Raw genomic sequence first — 24,873 nt, 5'->3', positions numbered from 1 at the left:
CAAGATGGTCAGTACTCAGTCAAATGTTGGAAAAAAAAAAGGCCAGCCTAATTACTGGAATGGAGCAGAAATTCACAATGTGTCAGCCAATTAAATCCACTAATTTCAAGAAAAGGTTGAATTCAAATGTGATAGCTGACCACTTAGGATTAATTTCAAAATTCTCAACTGGATTGCCAATTGGAGCAGCATATAGATGAGGGACAAACTGACAAAGTCAGATTGAACCGGCTTCAATCACACCCACCTGACAGCCAAATACAACACAGCTGTAGATGCGGACAGTTCACTTTGTACCAATTCAAGGGAGGATGCATAGTGACAAGTCTTCCAGAAACCAAAATGGTTGTTTTGTTTGGGGTGGGGGGGTGGTGGTAGGATGATGGGAAGAAAATTCAAAGTTTAAAAATACTTAGAGCTATGGACAGAATAAAGTGGGGATGGAGAAAAAAAAAAGAGAAAAATTATTAACTATCTTCCATTGCTTAATTTGTTTTGCACTGCAGTCCACAACAGATTACAAATTTGTACTGAGCAAATTAATTCAATGCCAAAATGGATTCATGTGTGTCTATAAAGTGTCAGGTTTGGTCACTCTCAGTGTCAGAAGATTGCAGGTTCAAGCCCCGTTCCAGGACTTGAATGCATAAATCTAGGCTAACACTTCAGTGCAATACTGAGGGAGCATTGTACTGGTCAGAGGTGTCACTATTCAGATGCGATGTTAATCAAGCCCCGAGTTCTACCTGTTCAAACGGATGCAGGACACTATTCAAGAACAAGAGCATTCCAAGTATCCTGGCTAATATTCATCCCTCTATCACCAAAGCAAATTCATGGTTGATCCCATTTGCTGTGTCATACATCCTTCATAGCACTAACTATACTTTAATAGTAATTCATTAGTTGTGAAATGCTTAGAGACAGTGAGTATAAATACACCTATTTAAATGCAAGTTCTTTGTTAAAAATGTTACTACTTTAAGCAGTTGAGATATTTTGCTGCTTTAAAAGTCAGTGCCATTTAAAATCTGTAAAATAAATGTAAACATTAACGATTAAAAACACACCATAACAGCCAAATTTTCTAAATGGCAACATGTTTGGATTGACAATTCTTCCCAAAAATAGGTCACTGAATTCTTCCAAACTACATACCTGCTGGGACAAGCCCTTCACATACTGCATAGTTATTAAAAGCCGTAATGGTGGTCTAGAAGTTTACACCCATGATCTGCTACTCCAGCTGTTAGCTAGCATCAGGCCAACACATGCCTTTTTAGATATGGCTTTAACTATGCAGCAATCCAAGCTTCAAACTCATTTATAAAAAGAGATACTTGATATGAACAATGCAAGGGCTCACACTATTACCTGGCAGTTTCACCACATGAGCCTATTATAAAGATCACTGGGGTAGTAAATAGAAGCCTTTACCAGATCAATTAATGAAAGCTTCCAATAGCACTTCCAAGATGCTACACTGGGGAAGGGAAAAAGAGGAAACAAAGACAAAGGGAAAATCTAATGATAACTATTGGACATGTATCATGCCTTAATTTTTTTGTTTTCTCCATAGAAGGGCCCATCACATTTAACCTGGCAATAGCTGGGGCCCTGAGCACATACAGATAAATGTAAAAGATGCCAACCTTTGTTTTTGACTGTGCTGCCCCCTGCCAAAAAACAAAGAAATATGGAGGCTTTTGAAGGAGAAGTTCATTAAAAAATAAGTCTTTTTCTAGAAAGATCAGTTTTAATTGCATAAGAGGAATCCAATCTTCGAAATAAAAAATAAATGTCATTTATAAAATGCATGCTTATGTAACCAAAATGTTCAGAAGTATTGCACAAGCTAAATACTTCTGGATGCAGTGACTCAAAATGGCAAAGAGATACATATCCAGTTATTTTTTTTCTTGGTTGGCATTTGCTGAGACAGCAATACTGGCCCTGACACCAGGAGAATTCCCTGATCTCATTTGAGTATCACAGGATGAAATTTAAAAAGACTTTTAGATAAAGTTCCACACAAAAGACTATTAATCCTCATAGATTTGAGTTTCAGAGTAAACCTGAGAATAGAAGGGAAACTAGTTGAAGATTAGGTAAGGCATCAATTGTCAGCTGTGGTTTAGTCAATAGCACTCTAGCCTCTGAATCAGAAAGCTGTGGGGGTTGAAGCCCCACTTGAGCATTTAATCAGGCTGACACTTCAGTGCAGCTTCAGACGTGCCATCTTTCGGATGAGACATTGACCAAGGTCTCCTCAGGTGAATGTAAAAGATCCCACGCCACTATTATGAAAAGCAGTAGAGTTTTCAGTGCCCTGGCCACAGTTTATTAAACACAGATTATCTGGTCATATATTTCATTGTTGTTTGTGTAAATTGCCTGCCACATTTTGACACTACAACAGCAACTGTACTTCATTGGCTTTAAAAGTGCTAGATAAATGCAAGTTATTTCTTAGGAATTATGATGGAGTGGAAGGAGGTACTAGTGGGGTATTTCAGAGCTCAGTACAGTTTCTAATTTAGGTACATAATCTGGATTTGGAAACTCAATGCAAAGTGGTCGAATTTGCAGATGATACCAAACTAGGAGGGGCAATGAAATCAGAGGAGGCAGTTCAGAATTACAGAATAAGTTGAAGAAATCAGAGCAGTTGGAGCAATGGCAGGTAAATATTACAGATAAGTGTAAAGGGCTACATGTAGGAAGGAAAAACAGACAACACACATACTACATAAATGGGGTAGGAACAGCCAAGAATGTAGCTGAGACCTAGCAGTGTTGGAAGATAATAAAAGGGGTCAACCTTTGGAAGAGGAGTCGATTGAACCCAATTATATTACTTCCATGGCATTTGAGAGTCCTAAAATATCCATGGTTTCCTTATTCGCACAGGAATCACCATTCAAAATAAACTCCTGGGATGACTAGAAAAATCAGTCACGAATTAAGAGATTGACTATGATTAGTCAACAACTCTATTATAATTGTATCGTGCTCTACCAGAATATTAGAAGGCAAACTAGATATAAACTAAGGCAAACTAAGGCAAACTTTTATAATTTTACAATTGCTATATAACAAACATCAAAAAATAAAATTAGGGTTGTAAAATGTCTCTAGTACAAAGCCAACAGACTACTTCCAGAATCTACCATATCTCCTCCATCTTATTCTGAAAGACGACAGGACACAGCTGATTAGGGGTAGACTTGACAGTTTTCAAGTCAGAATAAGATAAGTTGGCAGAAAAGACCATTTACTCTGGCACACTCTAATTCCAAAAACAGCCAGCCAGTTTAGCCTCTTTCAATATACCAAGTGAGGTAGACAAGGTCAGACTAATTCATCAACTCTTTGGATATCCACTGGCCCCATGAAACACACATTTGACCATAGCATAGAATACCTGAAACTATACAAGACATTTTGGTACAAGATGGATCAGGAGCTAGGAAAATGTTCATTTTACATGTAGCACAGCAATTCAAGCTAAAATGCAAGCAGAGAAACTTGGTTGTCCGTACCGCTGGGGAAGAAGCCGATCACTGGCCAGATAACCCGATTTATGGACCTCTTTGTTGAAATCTCCATATTTGGCTTGCACAGCATAAGAAGCAAGTAAGACTGCAGTTTCTGGTGGACAGTAGATTTCGTCATTAAGAATACCCTCCTTCACTTGCAAGAAGAATAGACGTTGTGTTATCTCCTGGATTAGCTCCTCAGACACATCTTCTGGGAAGAACTTTGCTCTAAATTTAAATTGTAGTGGATTTTCTTTACGCACATCCTGTTGAGTAACCTAGAACATATAAATTCTCAGCTTCAATTGAAGAGGCAACCTTGTACAACAGAATTTTATGGGACATTGCTCACAGTTTGCGAAACCATATTTGGATAATTGATTGAAATGTTTATTTAGCCATATTCATTTAGCACTCAAATGGATAGACAATAATGTGAAATAGCATAAAGAGGTCAAGCCAGATTGTGTAAACAGTGCTGAATGAACAGCACCTAATTGCTATTGTTTTAATAAGATGCACGGCAGTACTATGTACTTCACCAGAGCATGCAAAATAGCATGGTCATGAGAAAAATGTATAAAATAAAGAAAATGAACATTTCAAGTAGGTAAAATATATTTGGGTCCTTCACAGACCAAGTATGTAAATAATCTGGGAGGGAGGTAAAAAGATTTCTTCGATGTTTCAGGCTGTTGGGGGCAGAAAGAGGGAAGGAAGGGGAGAGAGAGGGGGTGGAGAGGTTGTGTTGGCATAACAGAGCCCACAGGCCATTACAAAAAATATTAGGGCGAGAATAGCAAATAATGGCCAGAGTTCCTACTCTTGATTGCTATCAGTTGACTCCAAATGTGTTTGGTAAATAAAGGTAGGAGCTTGGCGGTGACGAACAGTTGAATAGCATGCCAATACTCATGGTATGGCCTTGGACTTGAATAATGACCACCGGTACAAGCAAACAAGAAATCACAGTGCCTGTGGCAACGATGACAAAGATTTGGTTGGCCCAGGGTGGGGGAAAAAAAAAAAAAAAAACCTAAATTCTATATTTTAGTTCCAAATGTAACCACATGACTACACTCAGTAGGCCAACCCTGGCTACAAATAGGTTTATGTTCTTTTACAAATATCTATTAACACAGAAAGCAGATTAGTTAAAATTGAATTGCATATTTTTTAAAAATCAGATGTTCAAAATTTCTCTTAGTGGGTTCAATACTGATCTCATATCTGGTACCTGGGTTCAAATCCATCCCAAAGTTACACAATGGAAGTCTGTCTGCTGGCTTTATGAATCTTGTCTGAATTGAGTTTGGGTAGTCTCCAGTTCATAGCAGGTAGGATCTACAGCATAAGCTGCCCATAATTTGGCAATCTTTGCTGAGAGGCTACAGGATGGCTGGTATGGGAATTGGAAGAGTGTCACACTGGTACAGGAAGGAGACACAAGGTATAATGTAGAATATAGGAAGCTTTACTTTGATTATGCTTCATCTGAGCTGGGAGCACTAGATGCTGATAATGGAATGTCTAAAACAGAGGAGCTATAAAGGGAAGAATGTGCAGGGTTACAAAGAGGTGGTGGGGGAATGGCACAAAAAGTGAACTGCTCAGAGGCCGTGCTGACACAATGGTCCAGATGGGCTCTGTGCTGTAACAATTCTGTGGTTCTGTCATTTTATCTCACTTCCATCACTCAACTTGATGAATAGAAGATTTTTTTTGTTTAAAAGCAGTTCCATGATGCATACTTACTGAAGATTGTTTCTCCATTCTCTTCCTTTTCTGCACCTCACACCACCCCCGTCCCACAACCCAAATGCAAACATACCACTCATATCTTACTTTGTGCGTCGGCATCAATATTTCATACCAACCCCAAAGTCATCCAGCATCCAATAACCACAATAGTATTTTAAAAAATATTAGGCCAGCCTACAGTATATTGCTCTTGGACAGCCACCTACCACTCACATTCAAAAATCACCAGCAATGCTAGTCCATAAGTGGAAAAATTGTGCATTTCACTTTCCCTGAAACGAGACCATTCATCTACTGCACAATGCTTTCATTTAGTATCTGGAGAAGAACTGGCAAGACTTTCCACAATTACCTCATGCAGTTTTATACATCAGTTCAAAGCTCAAATCCAAACTTGGGACCCTCTGGACAAGAGTTTAGCATCTTCAGTTCTTCGTTTTTAAGGCTCCCATTTCAGAAGTAGATTCAACATCAACCGCGCCCTCCCACCGCTCCCCAAATCAACTTTACTATAATTTATTATATATAACCATGGTTCAACAAAACTCTGCTGAGGATAAATGCAATGCTAACATTTTCTGGTTATTTTGATTGAAGTAAATTGTAGGAAAGAATAATCTTCACTATGCACAAATTCAGTCAAACATTTCTGTATCGGTATGTCCTGAATATTGATCCAATGGAGGCTTTCTTGTGATTTATGTACGAGTACTGAATAGCAGTATCATTTAAACAGACAGATGGCATGGATTAATTTTTAAAATATGAAAAAATGTGCGTGCTTCAGTTGGTGGCATATTTTCAAAATATTTCTTGGTGTAATTTTTTCCAGTTCTCATGAAATAAAAGGATTCACAGAAGGAATATAAAAGAAAATACCTTTTTGTTTAACTTCAGCCACGTGGTATATCCTTTGCTGTCTATATACTGCAGGCCAAAGAACCACACTTCTCGCAGGCCTACAGTCTTCACAACCTGAAATAGGAATTTCCATCAGTATCCTTCAAAGTTATACTGAGACTATGCCTAGTCAATATGAAAGGTATCTGGAAATTACTAGAAATTTCTATTATGACCATAAAACAGAACATTTTGTCAGTATAAGCCAAATTCTTTTGGCATAAAGTAAACTTCACTTATTCTTACTGAAAAATATTATGGCAACATATTTATTTTCAAATATTGGACCGAGTGTGCAATGCAAGTTTTAACAAATGGTTGAGGTAGTGTAGCAACTGGAGTAGGCCTTAAAGCTCAAGCCAGTTCCACCATGCAATTACATTTGTACCTCAACTCCATTTACCCACCTTTCCTCCATATACCCTTAGCTAACAATAAATGATTAAGTTAAAAATTTAAAATTATGCTAGCATTCAGTCTAATGGGGGAAAAGTGTTAAAAATAGATACAAAGTACTTGTTTAACAATTTTCACCTGCATCTGTACTTACTGGATCCACATTTCTCTTTAGCATAGTCTTTTATATAAAAAACATTTTACTATTAGCTTCGATACCCCTTGCAGGATTTTTTCACATTCCTTTTAAACCCATTACTCTTTGTATGCCCTCATTTTAACACTTTCAATCTGCTGGATTGCCCTTTTGCTTGCATTTCTGTAAGCTTCTTTTAGCTGAAGGGAAAATTAGCAATCCAGTTGGTGGTTTACTATTGGTAATGTGAACACGTACAAGTCTCACTAATAAATATTAAATCAGTGAGGCCTTTCTGTATGGTCCCTCTACTCTAAGCACCTTAGCAAAGAATTAGTCAATCACAACTAAATGTGTTCTGAAAGACGATATGAAGTGTCATCTAAGGGGCAAACAAGCTCTATGAATAACTAACTGGACTGCTCAAATCCCCTTACCATATTACACATGAAATGCATTTACTTCAAGAAGTTGAATTCAAATACAAATTTTAAGTACCTTATGATATTCAGTTCCCAATTAGTTTAGTATATAGTGGCAAAAGGATTTGCAGATATCAATACCAATGCATTGTTAATTAGCTTAAACACCTCCATCACTAACCTTAATGCAAATGGCAGACATGGAGAGTAAACTGGCTGTTAGCACAGACTAAATAAAATTTCTAACCACCATGTTCATAATACATGGTTAGAGCAAATTCAATGCATTAATCTAATGAGTTGTTATATTTCATAATCATTTGAACTCCTCAAATAGAACGCCATAAAAGCACTCCCAAACATCCAATATATATTTCACTATTAATGTATTGGACTAAAAAAAATTTAATTCAACAGCATCAGCAAAATATTTTGTATATCCAATGAGAATGACTTGAGGCAGGATAATGAAAAAAAATGCATTCTCAGTAAGTCATTAGGGTTCCAAAACATACTCATGCCAAGTCAGTAGCTCTCAGTTTGTTAAAGGAACATGAATATTAGGAATTTTGATCAACAGAAGTTAAGACTTTTGAAATCAATCCCATAGAATAGCAAGGCCATTTTCCACATTTACTCAATTCTATATGCATGTATTTGAATGATATTGTTTAGTTTCCAGTTATAAAAGGGACAGACTTCATATATAATTTAAGATAAAATTAGGCAATAATTAAGCAGTTTAAAAAAATTGTGATGTTGGCATCACTGACAAGACCAGTATTTGTTTCCTATTCCTAACTTCCCTGATAAGGCAGTGGTGGAAAGGCTTCTCGAACTGCTGCAGTATAGTAGTCCAATTCAACCAAGCAGCTTGCTAGGCCACAAAGGACAATTAGGAGTCAGCTATGTTGGTGTGGGACTGGAGTCATATATATACACCAGATCAGGTAAGGATGTCAAGTTTCCTTCCCTAAGAAAGGACATTAGTGAACTAATTTGGTTTTTACAACAATCTGACAGCTTCACATCCCCTTTTGCTCATGCCAGCTGTATACTGCCAGATTAAAGGCAAGCAGTATTTAGCAAATTTTTTTTTTTTTTTTTTTGAAGTGACCAATTGAAGAGATAAAAAAAGTGTAGAGATGTAATGCATATGGATCTTGAAAGACATTCCATCAGGCATCTCATCTCAAGAGGCTTATTTAAAAAGAAATTCAGATATATGATTCAAGAATAAACAGGAAAGGGCACTGGGTCCACTTTTGTTTTTGGTGTACACGGATAGTTTGAGCTCCCTATACAAGCCCAATGTTGAAACAACCCAACACCACAAAATAGATTTGGCAAAAGTACAGGAAGATGTAGACAGGTTAGCAGATGCAACATAGATAAGTGAGAAAAAAAAATGGATGTACACACTAAACAAAGATGTAGGAGGTTTAAATACATAACTGTCTGAAAGTGCAAATGTAGGTAAAACCATAAATAAGGTCAACTGAATCTGGTGTTTAAAATTAGAAACAGGAGTGTACAGAGAATAAATCACGAAGAATGTATACAAAATATTTGTTAGAATACTATTATGCAGATTATGAAAAGGGCATTGAAGTCAGAATGTGAAGTATGGATGTGACAGGATAATAAAAAGGTTTGGGAACTACAGCCAAGGAGACTCAAAACAGTAGGACTGTTAGGGGCAGAGAGGGCACCCACCCAGAGTGGGGTAATGGTGGTTAGGCTGTCCCCAGAGGAAAAAATGGCAGCCCACCCACCCTGCCTGAGCGAACACTGAAGAGCAACACACCTCCACCCAAGAGAGCAAAAAGGTAGAAGACACCCCAGAGTGTCCCTCCCCCTACGGGACACATGGGAGAGGCACTTCTAAATAAAAGTGGAGACCCTCTCACCACAGAGATAGAGAGTCTTCCCCACCCCCAAGAGAGAATGCAGGTGGTGGAACCTTAGAGAGTGAAAATATGAGAGAGGAAAGGGGAAAGGATACAAATGCATGCAGTAGTTGTTGAGCTATCCACTGTCATTCAGCATTTGGTTGTTTCATCCTGCCCCATCTCTTACCTGCAGACTAACTTCAGCCAAGGTTCCCATTCCTTCTTGGATCAACTTTTATCAATTGCTTTACCTTCCAATCTGATCTTCAAATTTCTTTTTTGGCTGTCTCTTTTGCCTGTTGTTCCTCAGCAGTAGTATGTGTAGACATGGAGAACCTGCTACATTTATGACGACAAAACCCACCTCTGCTGCAGCCCTTAACTCTATAACCACTACTGTTATGCCAGAACTTTCTCCAACTACTGGGTTAGTAAATTTGCAGATGACACGAAGGTCGGTGGAGTTGTGGATAGTGCCGAAGGATGTTGTAGGTTAGAGGGACATAGATAGGCTGCAGAGCTGGGCTGAGAGATGGCAAATGGAGTTTAATGCGGAAAAGTGTGAGGTGATTCACTGCGGAAGGAGTAACAGGAATGCAGAGTACTGGGCTAATGGGAAGATTCTTGGTAGTGTAGATGAGCAGAGAGATCTTGGTGTCCAGGTACATAAATCCCTGAAAGTTGCCACCCAGGTTAATAGGGCTGTTAAGAAGGCATATGGTGTATTAGCTTTTATTAGTAGGGGGATCGAGTTTCGGAGCCACGAGGTAATGCTGCAGCTGTACAAAACTCTGGTGCGGCCGCACCTGGAGCATCGCGTGCAGTTCTGGTCACCGCATTATAGGAAGGATGTGGAAGCTTTGGAAAGGGTGCAGAGGAGATTTACTAGGATGTTGCCTGGTATGGAGGGAAGGTCTTACGAGGAAAGGCTGAGGGACTTGAGGTTGTTTTTGTTGGAGAGAAGGAGGAGGAGAGGTGACTTAATAGAGACATATAAGATAATCAGAGGGTTAGATAGGGTGGATAGTGAGAGTCTTTTTCCTCGGATGGTGATGGCAAACACGAGGGGACATAGCTTTAAGTTGAGGGGTGATAGATATAGGACAGATGTCAGAGGTAGTTTCTTTACACAGAGTAGTAGGGGCGTGGAACGCCCTGCCTGCAACAGTAGTAGAATCGCCAACTTTAAGGGCATTTAAGTGGTCATTGGATAGACATATGGATGAAAATGGAATAGTTTAGGTCAGATGGTTTCACAGGTCGGTGCAACATCGAGGGTCGAAGGGCCTGTACTGCGCTGTAATATTCTATGTACCACCTTGCAATACTGCCCACTTCTTCCTGAATCCCTTATCTGGACTGAAGACCTCTATGTTTGACTTCATAAACACCTTTTGAACCCTACTCTAAAAATTGCCCACAGCCCAATGGCCTAATTCTGTCCCAGAGTCCAGTTGTCTCGTCATCCCCATTTTTGCTGCCCTATCTCCATATATTTAATTCAAAATACTTAAACATATTTGCAAATCCCTACGGTCTTGCATCCTACACCTGCAACCTCCTCTGCCTTTAAATGACAGCTCATGACCTTCTGGTCCCTTATGCATCACCCCTCGCTGCACTCACCATTCATGTGATGAGCCTTCAGCCGCCTTGGCTTTACTCTCAAACACCCTTGCTAACTCTCTCAATTCAGCTTCAGATATTACTACAAAATGTCTGGCCATGCTTTTGGCCACTTCCCTCGTTTTTCCATTACTATACAAATGCAAATAATTGTGGATTTCAACCAGGAGCTTTAGAACTCTAAAGCACTCCACTAACAATTCATAGGAACTTCCAATCACAGCAAAATGAGAAAGATTTAAGCTTTACTTCTGAATAAAATTAGAAATTGATAGCATGAAGTAAAAAAAAAAGTTTAAGCTTACCTGATCAAAGAGCTGCTTGCCAGTTGTATTTGGTTGGATAGCAAACTCTAGCTCTGCATCCATGGTAGTAACACGTACATTGATCTGTCAACAGGTAGAAAATTAAATTAAACTAATTTATCTACAAACAAGCTATTAAATCAATTTTGTAATTATATTAGAGAAAAAATACAAACTAATCTTGACGTCATCAGCATTTTAACACTCTCCCACTTTGAATAACCAGAAACAGCCATTTCTATATAACTCCTTTAAAGTGCTATAATTATTATACTCCTAGAAGAAAATATTTTTGAAGTCTAACCGAAGCATCAGGGGATCATATTCATCCATGAAAATAATTAGAAGCACATGTGGCAATTACAGGTTAGGTTTGGAAAAGACAAAAACAAGCTTGCACACTTTCTGGCTATAAAAACCAGCATCATGTTACCAATTTTGAATCCATATCATGTGCAACCCTTTTTAGACATATTAATGCAATGAAGAATAAACTGCAGACTAATTGTAATATTTTAACACCCAATTTCTCCAAAACATTTCTTCCTTAGTTACACATTATCCTGTAAATTTTCTTGATAGCCGATTAGTTCAACATATTGTATTTAATAGTGAATTTTGGAGAAAAAACAAAACAATGGAAGTTCCAGGAATGTGTAAGGGCAGCACAGGACAGACAGTGGAGATCCATGGCAATCAACGTTCTGGTAAAATGACACCAACTAAAGAACATGTTAGAATCCTCTTGTGCTGATAAAACAGGGCAGCACTTGCTTTACCATGAATATCAATTAAAATATGCATTCAAAAGCAGTTGGGCTTACAAGAATATAGTGTTCCTTCCACATTCAATGGGGCACCATTCACTATCAGAATATAGTCAGTCAAACACATTATGCCTCAGAACAAAAAAAAACTTACCCGAGGCAGCACACAGATTTTCTAACCCATCCAAGCATGAACTCCCATTGACATACAATGCAAGCAATCAATAAACAGGGTTCTTGAATTGGATACGGTTAACAGGAACACCCATGCCATTTTCAAATTAAACCATGTCCACGCAGCTCATCTAATGGCTCTGCAACTGCATCCAGTGAGTAGCAAAGTCATTTAAACTAGAAATATTCTAGGTTTGACTCCCAGTCTACAGGAAGAATTGACTGGTCTTAGCTGAGAGCAGGCAGAAAGGGTTCCACAAGTCTTAACAATTCTAGGTGGAAGGGGCTAAAAGACAAATAAAATAGTCATGGTTCCCATTCCTGATTACCATGTAGTGACTCCGTTGGAAAGGTACAAGAATGCCGAGCAACACAGGATCAAGTTTGTCTGGTATGTACCCTGCGGTCAAGTAATTTGAGAATGAGGAGAAATTGTCTCTAGGCAAAAGGTGCTAGAGAGCCGCCAGCAATCAACCATACCTGAAGGGGGAGGGGAGAAATATTACTGAGCTCAACTGCTTTGAATGTATATTTTAAATGATATTCATGCATCATGGTAAAGCAAGTGCTGCCCTGTTTATAAGCACAAGAGGATTCTACCATGTTCGTTAGTTGGTGTCATCATCTTCCTAGAAGGTTGGCTGCCATGGATCGCCACCTCTGTTCTGTGTTGCCCTTACACATTCCACATAGGCACATGCAATTATTCTGCTGTCAGTCACCAAAATCTATTCAGCCAACAGCATCAGGTCAGATTTTAGTTGCTGTTTGGGGAGAGAAATGTAAAGATTGAAAAATGTTGTGCAAGTTGCTGGCTCCATGTCATGGGGCGGCACAGTGGTTAGCACCGCAGCCTCACAGCTCCAGCGACCCGGGTTCAATTCTGGGTACTGCCTGTGTGGAGTTTGCAAGTTCTCCCTGTGTCTGCGTGGGTTTTCTCCGGGTGCTCCGGTTTCCTCCCACAAGCCAAAAGACTTGTAGGTTGGTAGGTAAATTGGCCATTATAAATTGTCCCTAGTATAGGTAGGTGGTAGGGAAATATAGGGATAGGTGGGGATGTGGTAGGAATATGGGATTAGTGTAGGATAAGTATAAATGGGTGGTTGATGGTCGGCACAGACTCGGTGGGCCGAAGGGCCTGTTTCAGTGCTGTATCTCTAAACTAAACTAAAACAGTATCCACCATTTTGCTCAAGATAGGTACAGATGCAAAACAAAAGGACTAAAAAATGCCCTTTCTTCCAACCTTTGGCTTCACACACTTTTCCTTCTTCCTTTTCACCATAGATTTTAACTCATCTAGCTTTCATCCTTGTGCATTTTTAATCCACAATGATGTTAGCTTCGTGCCTTCAGCATTGATAAATAAGTGCTTTTATTCTGGAACACCAAAACTCTTCAATCTTTCACATATCCACTACTAAAAATCAGGAGGCCAAGATGAAAGTATTTTCACAGTTCCAAAGACATTTCCTGCTCATTTCTTTTTTAAACTCTAGGTTTAATTACACAAATGTAATGACTATGATCGTAGGCTGAGTTACAATTTCTAATTTTCAACTCCCAAGCCAAAATCCAGGGATATTCCAAGACTAATCCAGCAGCAGTATTCCACAAACAGGCATTAACTTTCACTTTTGATTCACAAATTTAAATATTTGGAAAGGTTTCAAAAGCAATGCGACAAAGCGATAAGCTACACCATCACTCCAGTTGCTGAAATGTTTGGGACCTGTAGGTTGATCTTGTGTATAACCATAATTCTGAGGCAATAGTTTTGAATTCAAGGCTACTGATTAATTCCAACCAAGAATATATATGCCACTTAATACAACATTTACTGAGTTTCAAACCTTCAAAACATTTCACAAAAAGCTTTAATTTGCTAAGTTACTAAAAGCTGTGATTACTTCATCCAAACTTTGATTTTTGCAAAAATAGTCTTATTTCTAGCTGGATGAGTAACTGTGGAAATAGCTTGGTTAATACTGTTGCTGGATCCTTCATCTCCCATTTGTTTCACTGCTTTGAAAAGAAATTTGGTTAATGAAGACTTTTTTTTTTTAAAGTTACAGAAAAGTACAATGAGGAAGGCACAAATTACTCGGCAAAGTAGATTAGTTTGCAGAGACTCCTAGAGAACATGCAATATTTGGATATGGGACACTTGCAAAAACAAAAGGCTGATTAGATAGCAAACAGAAAAGGTAGATGGGGCATTTCTGATGTCCTGTCCCATGATGTTCGTTTTCTTGAGGCTGATGGTTAGGCCAAATTCATTGTAGGCAGCCGCAAACCTGTCAATGAGTCTCTGCAGACACTCTTCAGTGAGAGATGTTAATGCAGCATCGTCAGCAAAGAGGAGTTCCCTGATTAGGACTTTTCGTACTTTGGTCTTCGCTTTTAGACGGGCAAGGTTGAACAACCTGCCACCTGATCTTGTGTGGAGGAAAATTCCTCCTTCTAGGAGGACTTGAGTGCATGTGAGAGCAGCAGGGAGAAGATCCCAGTGTAGGTGCAAGAACACAGCCCTGTTTCACGCCACTCAGGATTGGAAAGGGGTCTGATGAGGCACCGCTATGCTGAATTGTGCCTTTCATATTGTCTTGGAATGAGATGATGATACTAAGTAGCTTTGGTGGGCGTCCAATCTTTTCTAGTAGTCTGAAGAGACCACTTCTGCTGACATCAAAGGCTTTGGTGAGATCAATGAAAGCAAGGTAGAGGGGCATCTGCTGTTCACGGCATTTCTCCTATAGCTGGCGAAGGGAGAACAGTATGTCAATGGTGGATCTCTCTGCTTGAAAGCCACACTGCCTCAGGGTAGACACGCTCAGCCAGCTTCTGGAGCCTGTTTAAAGCGACACGAGCGAAGACCTTCCCCACTATGCTGAGCAGGGAGATTCCACGGTAGTTGTTGCAGTCACCGCGGTCACCCTTGTTCTTATAGAGGGTGATGATATTGGCATCGCGCATGTCCTGTGGTACTACTCCCTTGTCCCAGCACAGGAAAAGCAGTTCATGCAGAGCTGAGAGTATAGCAGGCTTGGCACTCTTGATTATTTCAGGGGTAATGCCGTCTTTCCCAGGGGCTTTTCCACTGGCTAGAGAATCAATGGCATCACTGAGTTCCGATATTGTTGGCTGTACGTCCAGCTCATCCATGACTGGTAGAGGCTGGGTTGCATTGAGGGCAGTCTCTGACAACATTCTCCCTGGAGTACAGTTCTAGGTAGTGTTCCACCCAGCGGTCCACTTGTTTGCGTTGGTCAGGGATTGTGTCCCCGGATTTAAATTTGAGGGGGGCAATCTTCTTGACAGTTGGTCCAAAAGCTCTCTTAATGCCATCATACATCCCTCTGATATAAAAGCAAAATACTGCAGATGCTGGAAATCTGAAATAAAAACAAGAAATGCTGGAACCACTCAGCAGGTCTGGCAGCATCTGTGGAAAGAGAAGCAGAGTTAACGTTTCGGATCAGTGACCCTTCGTCGGAACCCTCTGATATTTCTGGTGTCAGAGGCCAGCTGGATATGACTGCATAGGTGTTGCCAGTAGTCATTTGCACAGCGCCTGGCTGTTCTTTGTGCAGCGCTTCTGGCAGCTTTAAGTGCTACGGATGTTAACTCACTGGGGGCTTTCTTGTAGTTCAGCAGTGCAATGCGCTTAGCGGCTATGACAGGTTCCAGCTCTTCAATGTGAGATTGAAACCAGTCTGCATTCCACTTCACACAATTGCCTTAGGTGGTCATTGCTGAGTCACAGATGGCGTCTCTGATGTGGGCCCACTTGGTCCCTGCATCCCCTGTGGGAGCGTTTTGGAGGGCTTTTTCCAAGTGAATTTAGAAACTTGCGTAACAGCTGTGGATGAGAAATTCTGCTAGTGTTGATGCGCGGGCGGCCCTTCTGCTTGGAGTGATGCAGCTTCTTTGGTTTGAAGCTAACCTTGCTGCACACCAGGGAGTGGTCGGTGTCGCAGTCCACACTGTGGAAGCTGCGTGTGATTTGAACACTGTTTAAAGAGGTTGGCCCTGTAACGATGAGGCCCAGCTGGTGCCAACGACGTGATCTTGGGTGCCTCCAAGAAACCTGGTGACAGGGTTTAGTGTGAAAGAATGAGTTGGTGATGCGGAGGTTATGATAGGTACACAACTCAAGCAGTCTCTGTCCATTCTCATTCATCCTTCCAATGCCAAAGCGCCCAAGGCAGGAAGGCCATGAGTCATGGTCAGCCCCAACCCTGGCATTAAAGTCCCCTAGCAACTCTGGAAGTGGTTCAAGAGTTCACCTACCTAGGCTCAACTATCACCAGTAACCTGTCTCTCGATGCAGAATTAAACAAGCGCATGGGAAAGGCTTCCTCTGCCATGTCCAGACTGGCCAAGAGAGTGTGGGAAAATGGCACACTACACAGAACACAAAAGTCCAAGTGTATCAAGCCTGTGTCCTCAGTACCTTGCTCAACGGCAGTGAGGCCTGGACAACGTACATCAGCCAAGAGCGACGTCTCAATTCATTCAATCTTCGCTGCCTCCGGAAAATCCTTAGCATCAGGTGGCAGGACAGTATCTCCAACACAGAAGTCCTCAAGGCAGCCAACATCCCCAGCATATACACCCTACTAAGCCAGCGACGCCTGACATGGCTTGGCCATGTGAGCCGCATGGAAGATGGCAGGTTCCCCAAGGACACATTGTACAGCGAGCTCGTCACTGGTACCAGACCCACCGGCCGTCCATGGCTCCGCTTTAAAGACGTCTGCAAACTCGACATGAAGTCCTGTGACATTGATCACAAGTCGTGGGAGTCAGTTGCCAGCGATCACCAGAGCTGGCGGGCAACCATAAAGGCGGGGCTAAAGTGTGACGAGTTGAAGAGACTTAGCAGTTGGCAGGAAAAAAGACAGAAGCGCAAGGAGAGAGCCAACTGTGTAACAGCCCTGACAACCAATTTCATCTGCAGCACCTGTGGAAGAGTCTGTCACTCTAGAATTGGCCTTTATAGCCACTCCAGGCACTGTTCCACAAACCACTGACCACCTCCAGGCACTTACCCATTGTCTCTCGAGACAAGGAGGCCAAAGAACAGAAAAGGTAGCACAATTAACGTCAATATTTATACATTTGAGACAATCAGAAATCAGCTTCTCAAAGCCCATTTTAGAAAATAACCCAGAATGCCACTAGATATTGAAGAACTTGTATTTATATAGTACCTTTAACATGTGGTTATGCAATAGTGGAAGTTTTTATTTATGGGGCAGTGCTCTACGAATAAGATGAAAATTTCTCTTCCCACAATAGGGAAGAACGATGAAAATCATAATTAGTTACCATTAAATTCAAGCACCGACTTGTACCACATTGGTAGCATAATCTCAACTATATCTATATACAAAGTGAAAGCCAATGATTTAAAGTTCTCCACCCAATCCTCTACTATTTAACAAAGCAGGGCCTGCTTTATTTTTCTTGACACTGTGCCACCACCCCAATACCAATGGAATGCTAAGACTGGTGATGTAAAATTGATGGTCTTGGCAAAGAGGCTAATGTGGTGCCCACATTCAACAAGGGTGACGAGACACAGTCTTCCTTCAGTTCCCCGAATAAATACAACTCAGAAGTAAACTGTACAATAGCCTAATTTTGAACAGTTTCAGAAAGCAGAATTCTGCCTGACTTCTGGTGACAATCTGAGTGGATAGGCTGTACCTTCAAGAGGAATGGAGTCAGTAAATTCAATGCTAATTAAGTTCAGCCAATGCACAGCAGCTATCCACAAGCTAACAGGATGTTCAACTACAGAGCCGAAGAGTGGAATATAGGTCATAGGAGGTAATCAAATTTTATAGTACTCTGGTCAGACCACACTTTGAATATTCAAGTTCTGGTCATTGAGAAACGAGCACTAGAGACAAGAGCAACAAGGTTGATTCCCACTGTTAGGAGTCCAAGTTATGAGGAAAAACTGGATCTTGACTGCTACCAGTAATTGAACTGTACAGCCTCATAACCAAACCCAATGTTGCTTTTACCCAAAATTCACACATGCATCCTTTGGATGATGAGCCACATGACAGCAAATCGAGACCACATAGGCCAACAACTGTTCGCATAATGCACTATTCAAATATAAAATTCAGGGCTTCAGTTTTGAAAAGCAAATTGGCATCATAATGAAATGAAATATTCTAGACAGATTCTTTTAGAATTAAGAATGCTATTCAATGATTGGATTTAGTGAAGACAACTTATAACTGGAAGAGAAGTCGTCGCCACAACAATGGAGTGTGGAATTCTGGAGACACTTTTGGAATACAACTATTGAGGTTTATAGGTTCTGAAAGGACAACTCACAACTGGGGGCATATTAATGATCTTCAATAATAGGGAAATTACAATCTTTGGGTCTCAGACTTTTAAAAAATGCAGTATCTCAAAATTGAACCACTTTCAGTTACCCTGGTGCACTGGACTGAAGATGGAAGTGCACTTCAAGTTTGAGACCCTACATAAACTGGGATGCAACTTTCTTGTTCATGAACCATGTCTATCTGTCCAGCTCCTATTCTCAAAAGATTAACTTGCAGCTGCAACTCCAGTTGCTGTGCACCTTATTTGCTTTAGACACTCAAATCAGCTTGAGGGACTTTTATGCAACTATTTAATGTTTAAAAAAAACCTATATGGCCAGGAATAATGAAGTGTGATCTCTTCTGAGTCAGTTAGCTACAGTGGAAGTGTTAGCATCCAAAGTGCTTTTAATTGCTGTCCAGTGTATTGTGTGGTCTGAATTTCAGGTGGGGTCAAAGCTCACAGGCTAAGTAGATCAGGGTTTGCAGACATAATTCAGTCATTTTATTTAAGACTTGATATTATGAGTTAAACTCATGTTATTTTGGAAGCAGAACACATTTCTCTGCAGTACAAGTTGAGGAGCTTAGAGATGCTAAACTGGGTGCTGTAGTGCCACGACGGACAGGAGCGTTTAATTATAGTACAACAAGTTTATAAGTAGTAGTTTCTGTTTAAAAAAAATCTGGAGACAGGAATTTATAATGGAAAAAGTTGTCAGCATGCGAGGACAATAATTTATATTACGGTTTGAGAATAGATTGTTATAAATTGCCTGGCCTTTTTGATGCATACTTCATAGAATATGTCCCTATACTAATAAAAAATCCTCTAATTGGCAATGAACAAATGAAGATCTATTAGTTTACCCCCCAAAAAAATCCTTCAAGGCAGCTGCAATTGCTATGGGCTTTGATCACAAGTTCACAGGGATTCATAATGTCTGTTCTGTGGATTCCTGCATTGAAAACCCACCAACAGCAAACACAGAACTGGAAAGTACTTATGCGCGAGTAAAACAAAACTGGGACTGAAGAACAGTTTGCTTTTATCTGAATTGTATAGCAGTTAGCCTATTCTTTAGTTCCACATTAACAGAAACAAAAATCACAATTCAAGAATGGAGGATCTGCAAATAGATCAAAAGTGCAAGTCCACTTTAGACACGGTTCGGTCAGGTGAACAGAAGTGTATTACCAAAAAAATACTATGAAGGAATCATTTTGCAACTTTTTATTCTTTCACTGATGAGAATCGCTGGCTAGGCCAGCATTTATTTCCCATTCCTAATTGCCCTGGAGAAAGTGACAATGAGCTGCCTTCTTGAACCCCTGCAGTCCACATAGCGTAGAAACACCCAGTGCTGTTAGGGAGTTCCAGGATTTTGACCCAGCAACAGTGAAGGAACAGCGATATAGTTTCAAGTCAGGATGATGTGTGGCTTGGAGGGGAATTTGCAGGTGGTGGTTTCCCATGCATCTGCTGCCTTTGTCCTTCTAGATGGTAGAGATCGCAGGTTTGGAAAGTGCTGTTGAAGGAGTCTCTGTTGGGTTACTGCATCTTGTAGATGGTACACACTGTCACCACCTGTACATTAGTGGGAGAGGGAGTGAATGTTGAATTTGGTGGTCAGGGTGCCAATCAAGCAGGTGGCTTTGTCCTGGGTGGTGGTGAGCTTGAGTGTTGATGGAGCTGCACACATCCAGACAATTGGAGAGTATTCCGTCACACTCCAGACTTGTGCCTTGTAGATGGACAGGTTTTGGGGAGTCAGGAGACGAGTTACCCACCAGAATTCCCAGCTTCTGACCTGCTCTTGTAGCCACAGTACTTACAGTCTGAACCAGAAAGTTTTTCTAAAATAATCAGTTTTTAAATTTTTTTTTTAAACCTGGAAACAACTAATGATTCCAAAAGCAAACTACTGTGGATGCTGAAAACTGAAGCACTCAGCAGGTCAGACAGCATTGGTGGAGAAAGGAACAGGGCTAAAGTTTCAGATAGATGGCCTTTCATCAGAATTCCAGTTAGAAAAGCATAGTAAACATAATTTTGATTTAAAGGGAAGTTCCCAGTAGAAGTATTAGATTCATGAATTGAAAGTCAATGCTGTCCAAAGAAATTTTAAATAGAGGGCAAAAAATAGCAAGTGGTCAAAAGCGTTTGATGGCTATATTTCCAAAAGCACTGCAGTGCCCCACATTAAGAGGGCAGACAAAAGCTGACTTGTTAGTTATTTTAAATGGAAAATTCCTTTTAAGCTACAAAAAGGGAAAGGGCACTAAAGTGCTCACTGGACAGTTATTATGGCAAGACAGTTAGTACACAAGTGAATCACATCAGTGGGGCCTCGCTTTCTGTAATTATAAAATTTCAGAACTTTGGAATCTGCTCACCAATTGAAAGATTTTATTTATTGTTAACAAGTAACTTTTGCCCAGTTTAAAATAGAAAGCAAACTAGAAGAAAATGAACTGCAAGAGGGAAAAAAGGCAACTGGGAGGAAACAATTTGTATCAAACAGTTAGAAGAGACTCTACCAGACATTTTATAAAACACTCAGGTTTAAGCCAACCATTTTTTTTGTGCCTACCCATTTTTACAGATCCCCACTAAGGAAGCCAGCAAGTTACTGGCTCCCAGGTACTCTACGATTTCTCTTACCCTTTTCCAGTATTTGACAGTATAAAATCAAATACAGAAAAGTCTTGAATCTATACCTCTCAAAGTTGATGCAAAATCTGCACGATTGGCATTTCAGTTTCTGCTTTGAAATGTATAGATTTTAGGTGCAGATCCTAAATATACTTAAAATGGTAATGGGATCTGTTACTTTGTTTTAATCAAAACACAAGCAAACATTAAATTGACCAGATAATTTTTTCCTTCATTTAAAATCAATTCTGTTCATTAACCTTACAAAGTTAATATCCTTGCATTCTAATTACATCATAAACAGCATGTACCAAATGATGAGAAACCTGACTGAAAAACAGGTTACATTCACACATTAAAATCTTCACTTGAAATGCAATCAAGAGGGGGGCAGGGATACCAGTGGCACAGTAATTAGAAACAATGTTTGCCAAACTAACCAACTGTACAACAGGAGACAGATAAAGTTTCTAGCTTTGACATTTTGTTCCTAAATGATCTATAATTAGACCTGTACTGCAATAGGTTACTACCTTGTAAGGCAGTTTAGTTCCAAGGCATGATCAGTCTTAGGACTCAAAACAGAAGTCCTTCCACAATTTCTCAGAGCTTTGTTAAAACATTTATCTTTAGTTTTATGTTCTGAAGTGACCTTTTATTGAACTTGATCACATTGGGTTAGAGACACTAACCCAGTTTGAAAACGAGTATAAGAGGGACACATTACTTTCATCCATACAACACATTATTGCACATCATTTAAATTACACTGACATAAAATTTCGTACACAGCAAGATAATAATCAGCAAATCGGTAAATCATCAGTAAATCCATCTTTGGTGTTGAAATGTTGGCCAGGACATCAAGACAACTTACTGTTCTTCTCCGAATAGTGCCATGGGATCTTTCCAATCAACTAGAACAAGGAACCTGACAATGCAGCCCTTCAGTACTGCACCCAATGCCATACTAGATTATATGTCCAATCCTAACAGTGCCATCAATGGAGGCAATCTATAGAATACTGAAACGGAACACAGGAATAGCAACAGACCTTACAACCCCTCAAGCCTGTTTGAGGTGAGCCTCCGACCACATATCCAAGCCATCACTAAGACTGCCGATTTCCACCCCCGCCTCAGCTCATCGGCTGCTGAAACCCACATTCTTCCCTCCATAAACTTAAGGACATCCAAAACTCTGCTGCCCATGTCCTGTTCACCCATCACCCGTGTGATCGCTGATCTACAATGGCTCCTAGTCAAGCAACACCTCAACTTTAAAATTCTTATTTTCAAGTCCCTCCATGACCTCACCCCTTACTTACTCTATTCTTCTCCAGCCCCACAAACCTTCAAGATATCTGCACTCATCCAATTCTGGCCTCTTGAGCATCTCCAATTTTAATTACTCAAACATTGGTGGACATGGCTTCAGCTGCCCAAGCCCCAAATTCTGGAATTCCCTCAAACTTCTCTGCCTCTCTATCCCTTCCCTCTTAAGATGCTTTGACCAAGCTGTTAACCATCTACCCGAATATTGCCTTGCGTGGCTTAATGCTTCTATGGAGCATCTTGGGACATTTTATTACGTTAAGTCACTATATAAAAAGGTTCTTGTTGTGCCCCATTCCCAGCTCTTTCTTTAGAACCTTTAACGCATGCTTCGAAAGTATCTAGCTCACTTTTAAATACCTTAATTAATTTGCATTTATAGCCTTCGAGGGAAATTGTGCCATTACCTTGCAACTCCATGGTGAAGCTTTTTTCTATAATCAATTTTGAATAGCATAGATAAAATTATGAGGCCTTGTACAGGATTGCTCCACTAGAGGAATGAGTCAGGCTCCATCAACCCAGTCAATCGCATTAATTTTTTTTTCAATAAAACACCTGAGATTGCCCTTTTAACCTCCATCTCGGAATAAAATTTAAATTTACCCAATCTTTAAGCATAAATAACTTTCATCTCAGCCATCTTCCCTCTGCTTCCTAAACAATAATCCAGCTCTCTAGTAGTAGTTGGCTCATGTAATAAGTCCAGCAAACCATTACTTGTTGCATTCAAACATGTGGAGTTATTCACCTGTGTGCCTGGATTTCTTAATCTTTTGTTCATCTGCCCATTATAAAGAAACAGCTAATCAGACTGTACTAAAGATCACCAATGGTGCATTGCAGCAGATTCATCTTTATATTGTCGTAATGTTATGCTTTTCTCCTCAACAGGCAAAGGCTAACGGTTAAGTCTATTTGAAGTGCCACTGGACTATTGAGCCAACGCTGACCCTGCAGCAATGGTCAGAAATGTAAAGAAAACTCAAGGTTCAAAACAAAACACTAACCATAAAACAGCTCTTTTCCAGTCTCAGATTCTGTTTTTCTCCTTTAATGAAATTGAGGCAATTTATATTTAAATATAAAACAAGGGCCATGTTGACAATCGTTAATGAAATTATAAGCAGAACCTATGCAAGTCTGCAGGCAGAATAGTTTATGGAAATAAAATAATTCAGCATTTCCAAACTAACGGCCAGCATTGAAAGGTATTGTTGACCATCCTCCAGAACTTCTCCCGCACTGGTCAGCTGAATGGAATTGGCCTCATCTGGTTCCACGCTTGCCTAGCCTATCTATTCATAGCAAGAGAATCTCCTGCAATAGCTTCCCTTCTCCTCTCCACCAGAACCAATAGCCCCACCCCAGAATGTTACTTCTAGGAGAATCACACGACACCCAACCCCGCTTTCAAGGATCTATCTTTAGCTCCCTCCAATTCCTCATTTATACAATATCCCTTAGCAACTTGTCCAAATAATTTCAGGTTTCACATCAATGCTGATGATTTCTAGCTCTACACCATCTCTTTACCGCTTGCAAGTACAGCACTCCATCCTGAATGAGTCAAAATTTCTTCCAATACTGGGAAGACTTAAGCCATTATCTTTGACCCACCATAAACTCCATTCTCAAGCCACTGATTCCATTTCTCCCACCCCAGCCACTGTCTTGGCTGAACCGACTGTTCACAACCTTGGCATTGGAACAGGCCCAAGAGGCTTATTAGCCTACTCATCTTCCTGTATCCAAATCTGGATGATATAGCAGTTGGGTGTAGATGGCAGAAGTCAAGAGTAGCAATGTTATGGAAGCACTCACCTGCAAGTCGCACACCATCTTGACTTGCACATATAGCTCCATTTTGGCAGCCAAATAATGCATACTGTATTAAATGATCAAATGATCCCTTATAAGGACAGGAGCAATCTATTTGCCATAAGCAACATCATAAGAAATGAATGCAAGTATCAGACTTTGTTTTTCGTGGCATGGCTGAAAATATGATTCTAAATTGTAGTAGGACCTTCAGTTTAAGTGTACTTCAATCCTACTTTACATGTTAAATTGGCAAGATCTTGCATCTGGATAAAATTGTAGTTAAAATTATTTGCTCTTACTATCAGACAGTCCATTTACTGTAAACTATTGTTCAATAACACTTCCATTCCCTCCACGACTGCAGTTGCTTTTCTTCAATTATAAGCATATTTTGCAGCTGGAAAGCTGCAGCTATTATGACAGACTTACTAAAACAAAACCAGAACCTGGTTATGTCAAGTCCTGGCCTAGTGATAAGGTTTCTGCAATGGACTTGTAGAGTAGTAGTTTCTCCTGCCTCTTACATCCCTTTACTTCAATGGGTGTGCATACTCTGAATGCCAAGGTTGTCAGACACTGAGCCACCTTCATGACATAGCATATGGTCAGCACTAGTATGCTAGCTGAGACCAGGCATTCTGGCTAACAGATTCATAGGGCCCACCTGAGAGTCTAGGTCAGGATTTTGGCTTCCCCACAACAACCCCCCCGCAAAGACTTACACCCGATTTATTTAAAGTTTTTATAGCGCTGTACTTTTTACAGTGGCAAATTAAGGTTTCCA

General features: G+C 40.2%; 1 protein-coding gene across 1 annotated transcript in view; it reads right to left on the bottom strand.

The window, feature by feature from the left end:
• LOC137371319 (radixin) overlaps nt 1-24,873 on the bottom strand; it is a 102,472-nt gene that overhangs the window by 63,260 nt on the left and 14,339 nt on the right. The window contains exons 3-5 of the mRNA XM_068033704.1: nt 10,978-11,061; nt 6,180-6,275; nt 3,543-3,817 (exon numbers count right to left, since the gene is read on the bottom strand). Coding sequence (XP_067889805.1) covers nt 3,543-3,817; nt 6,180-6,275; nt 10,978-11,061 — 455 coding nt within the window. The remainder of the gene's footprint in view (nt 1-3,542; nt 3,818-6,179; nt 6,276-10,977; nt 11,062-24,873) is intronic.

Source organism: Heterodontus francisci, chromosome 6, assembly GCF_036365525.1.
Source record: "Heterodontus francisci isolate sHetFra1 chromosome 6, sHetFra1.hap1, whole genome shotgun sequence".
Lineage (NCBI taxonomy): Eukaryota > Metazoa > Chordata > Chondrichthyes > Heterodontiformes > Heterodontidae > Heterodontus > Heterodontus francisci.
Note: the sequence above shows the minus strand (reverse complement) of the source record. Positions and strands in the feature narration are given on the sequence as shown.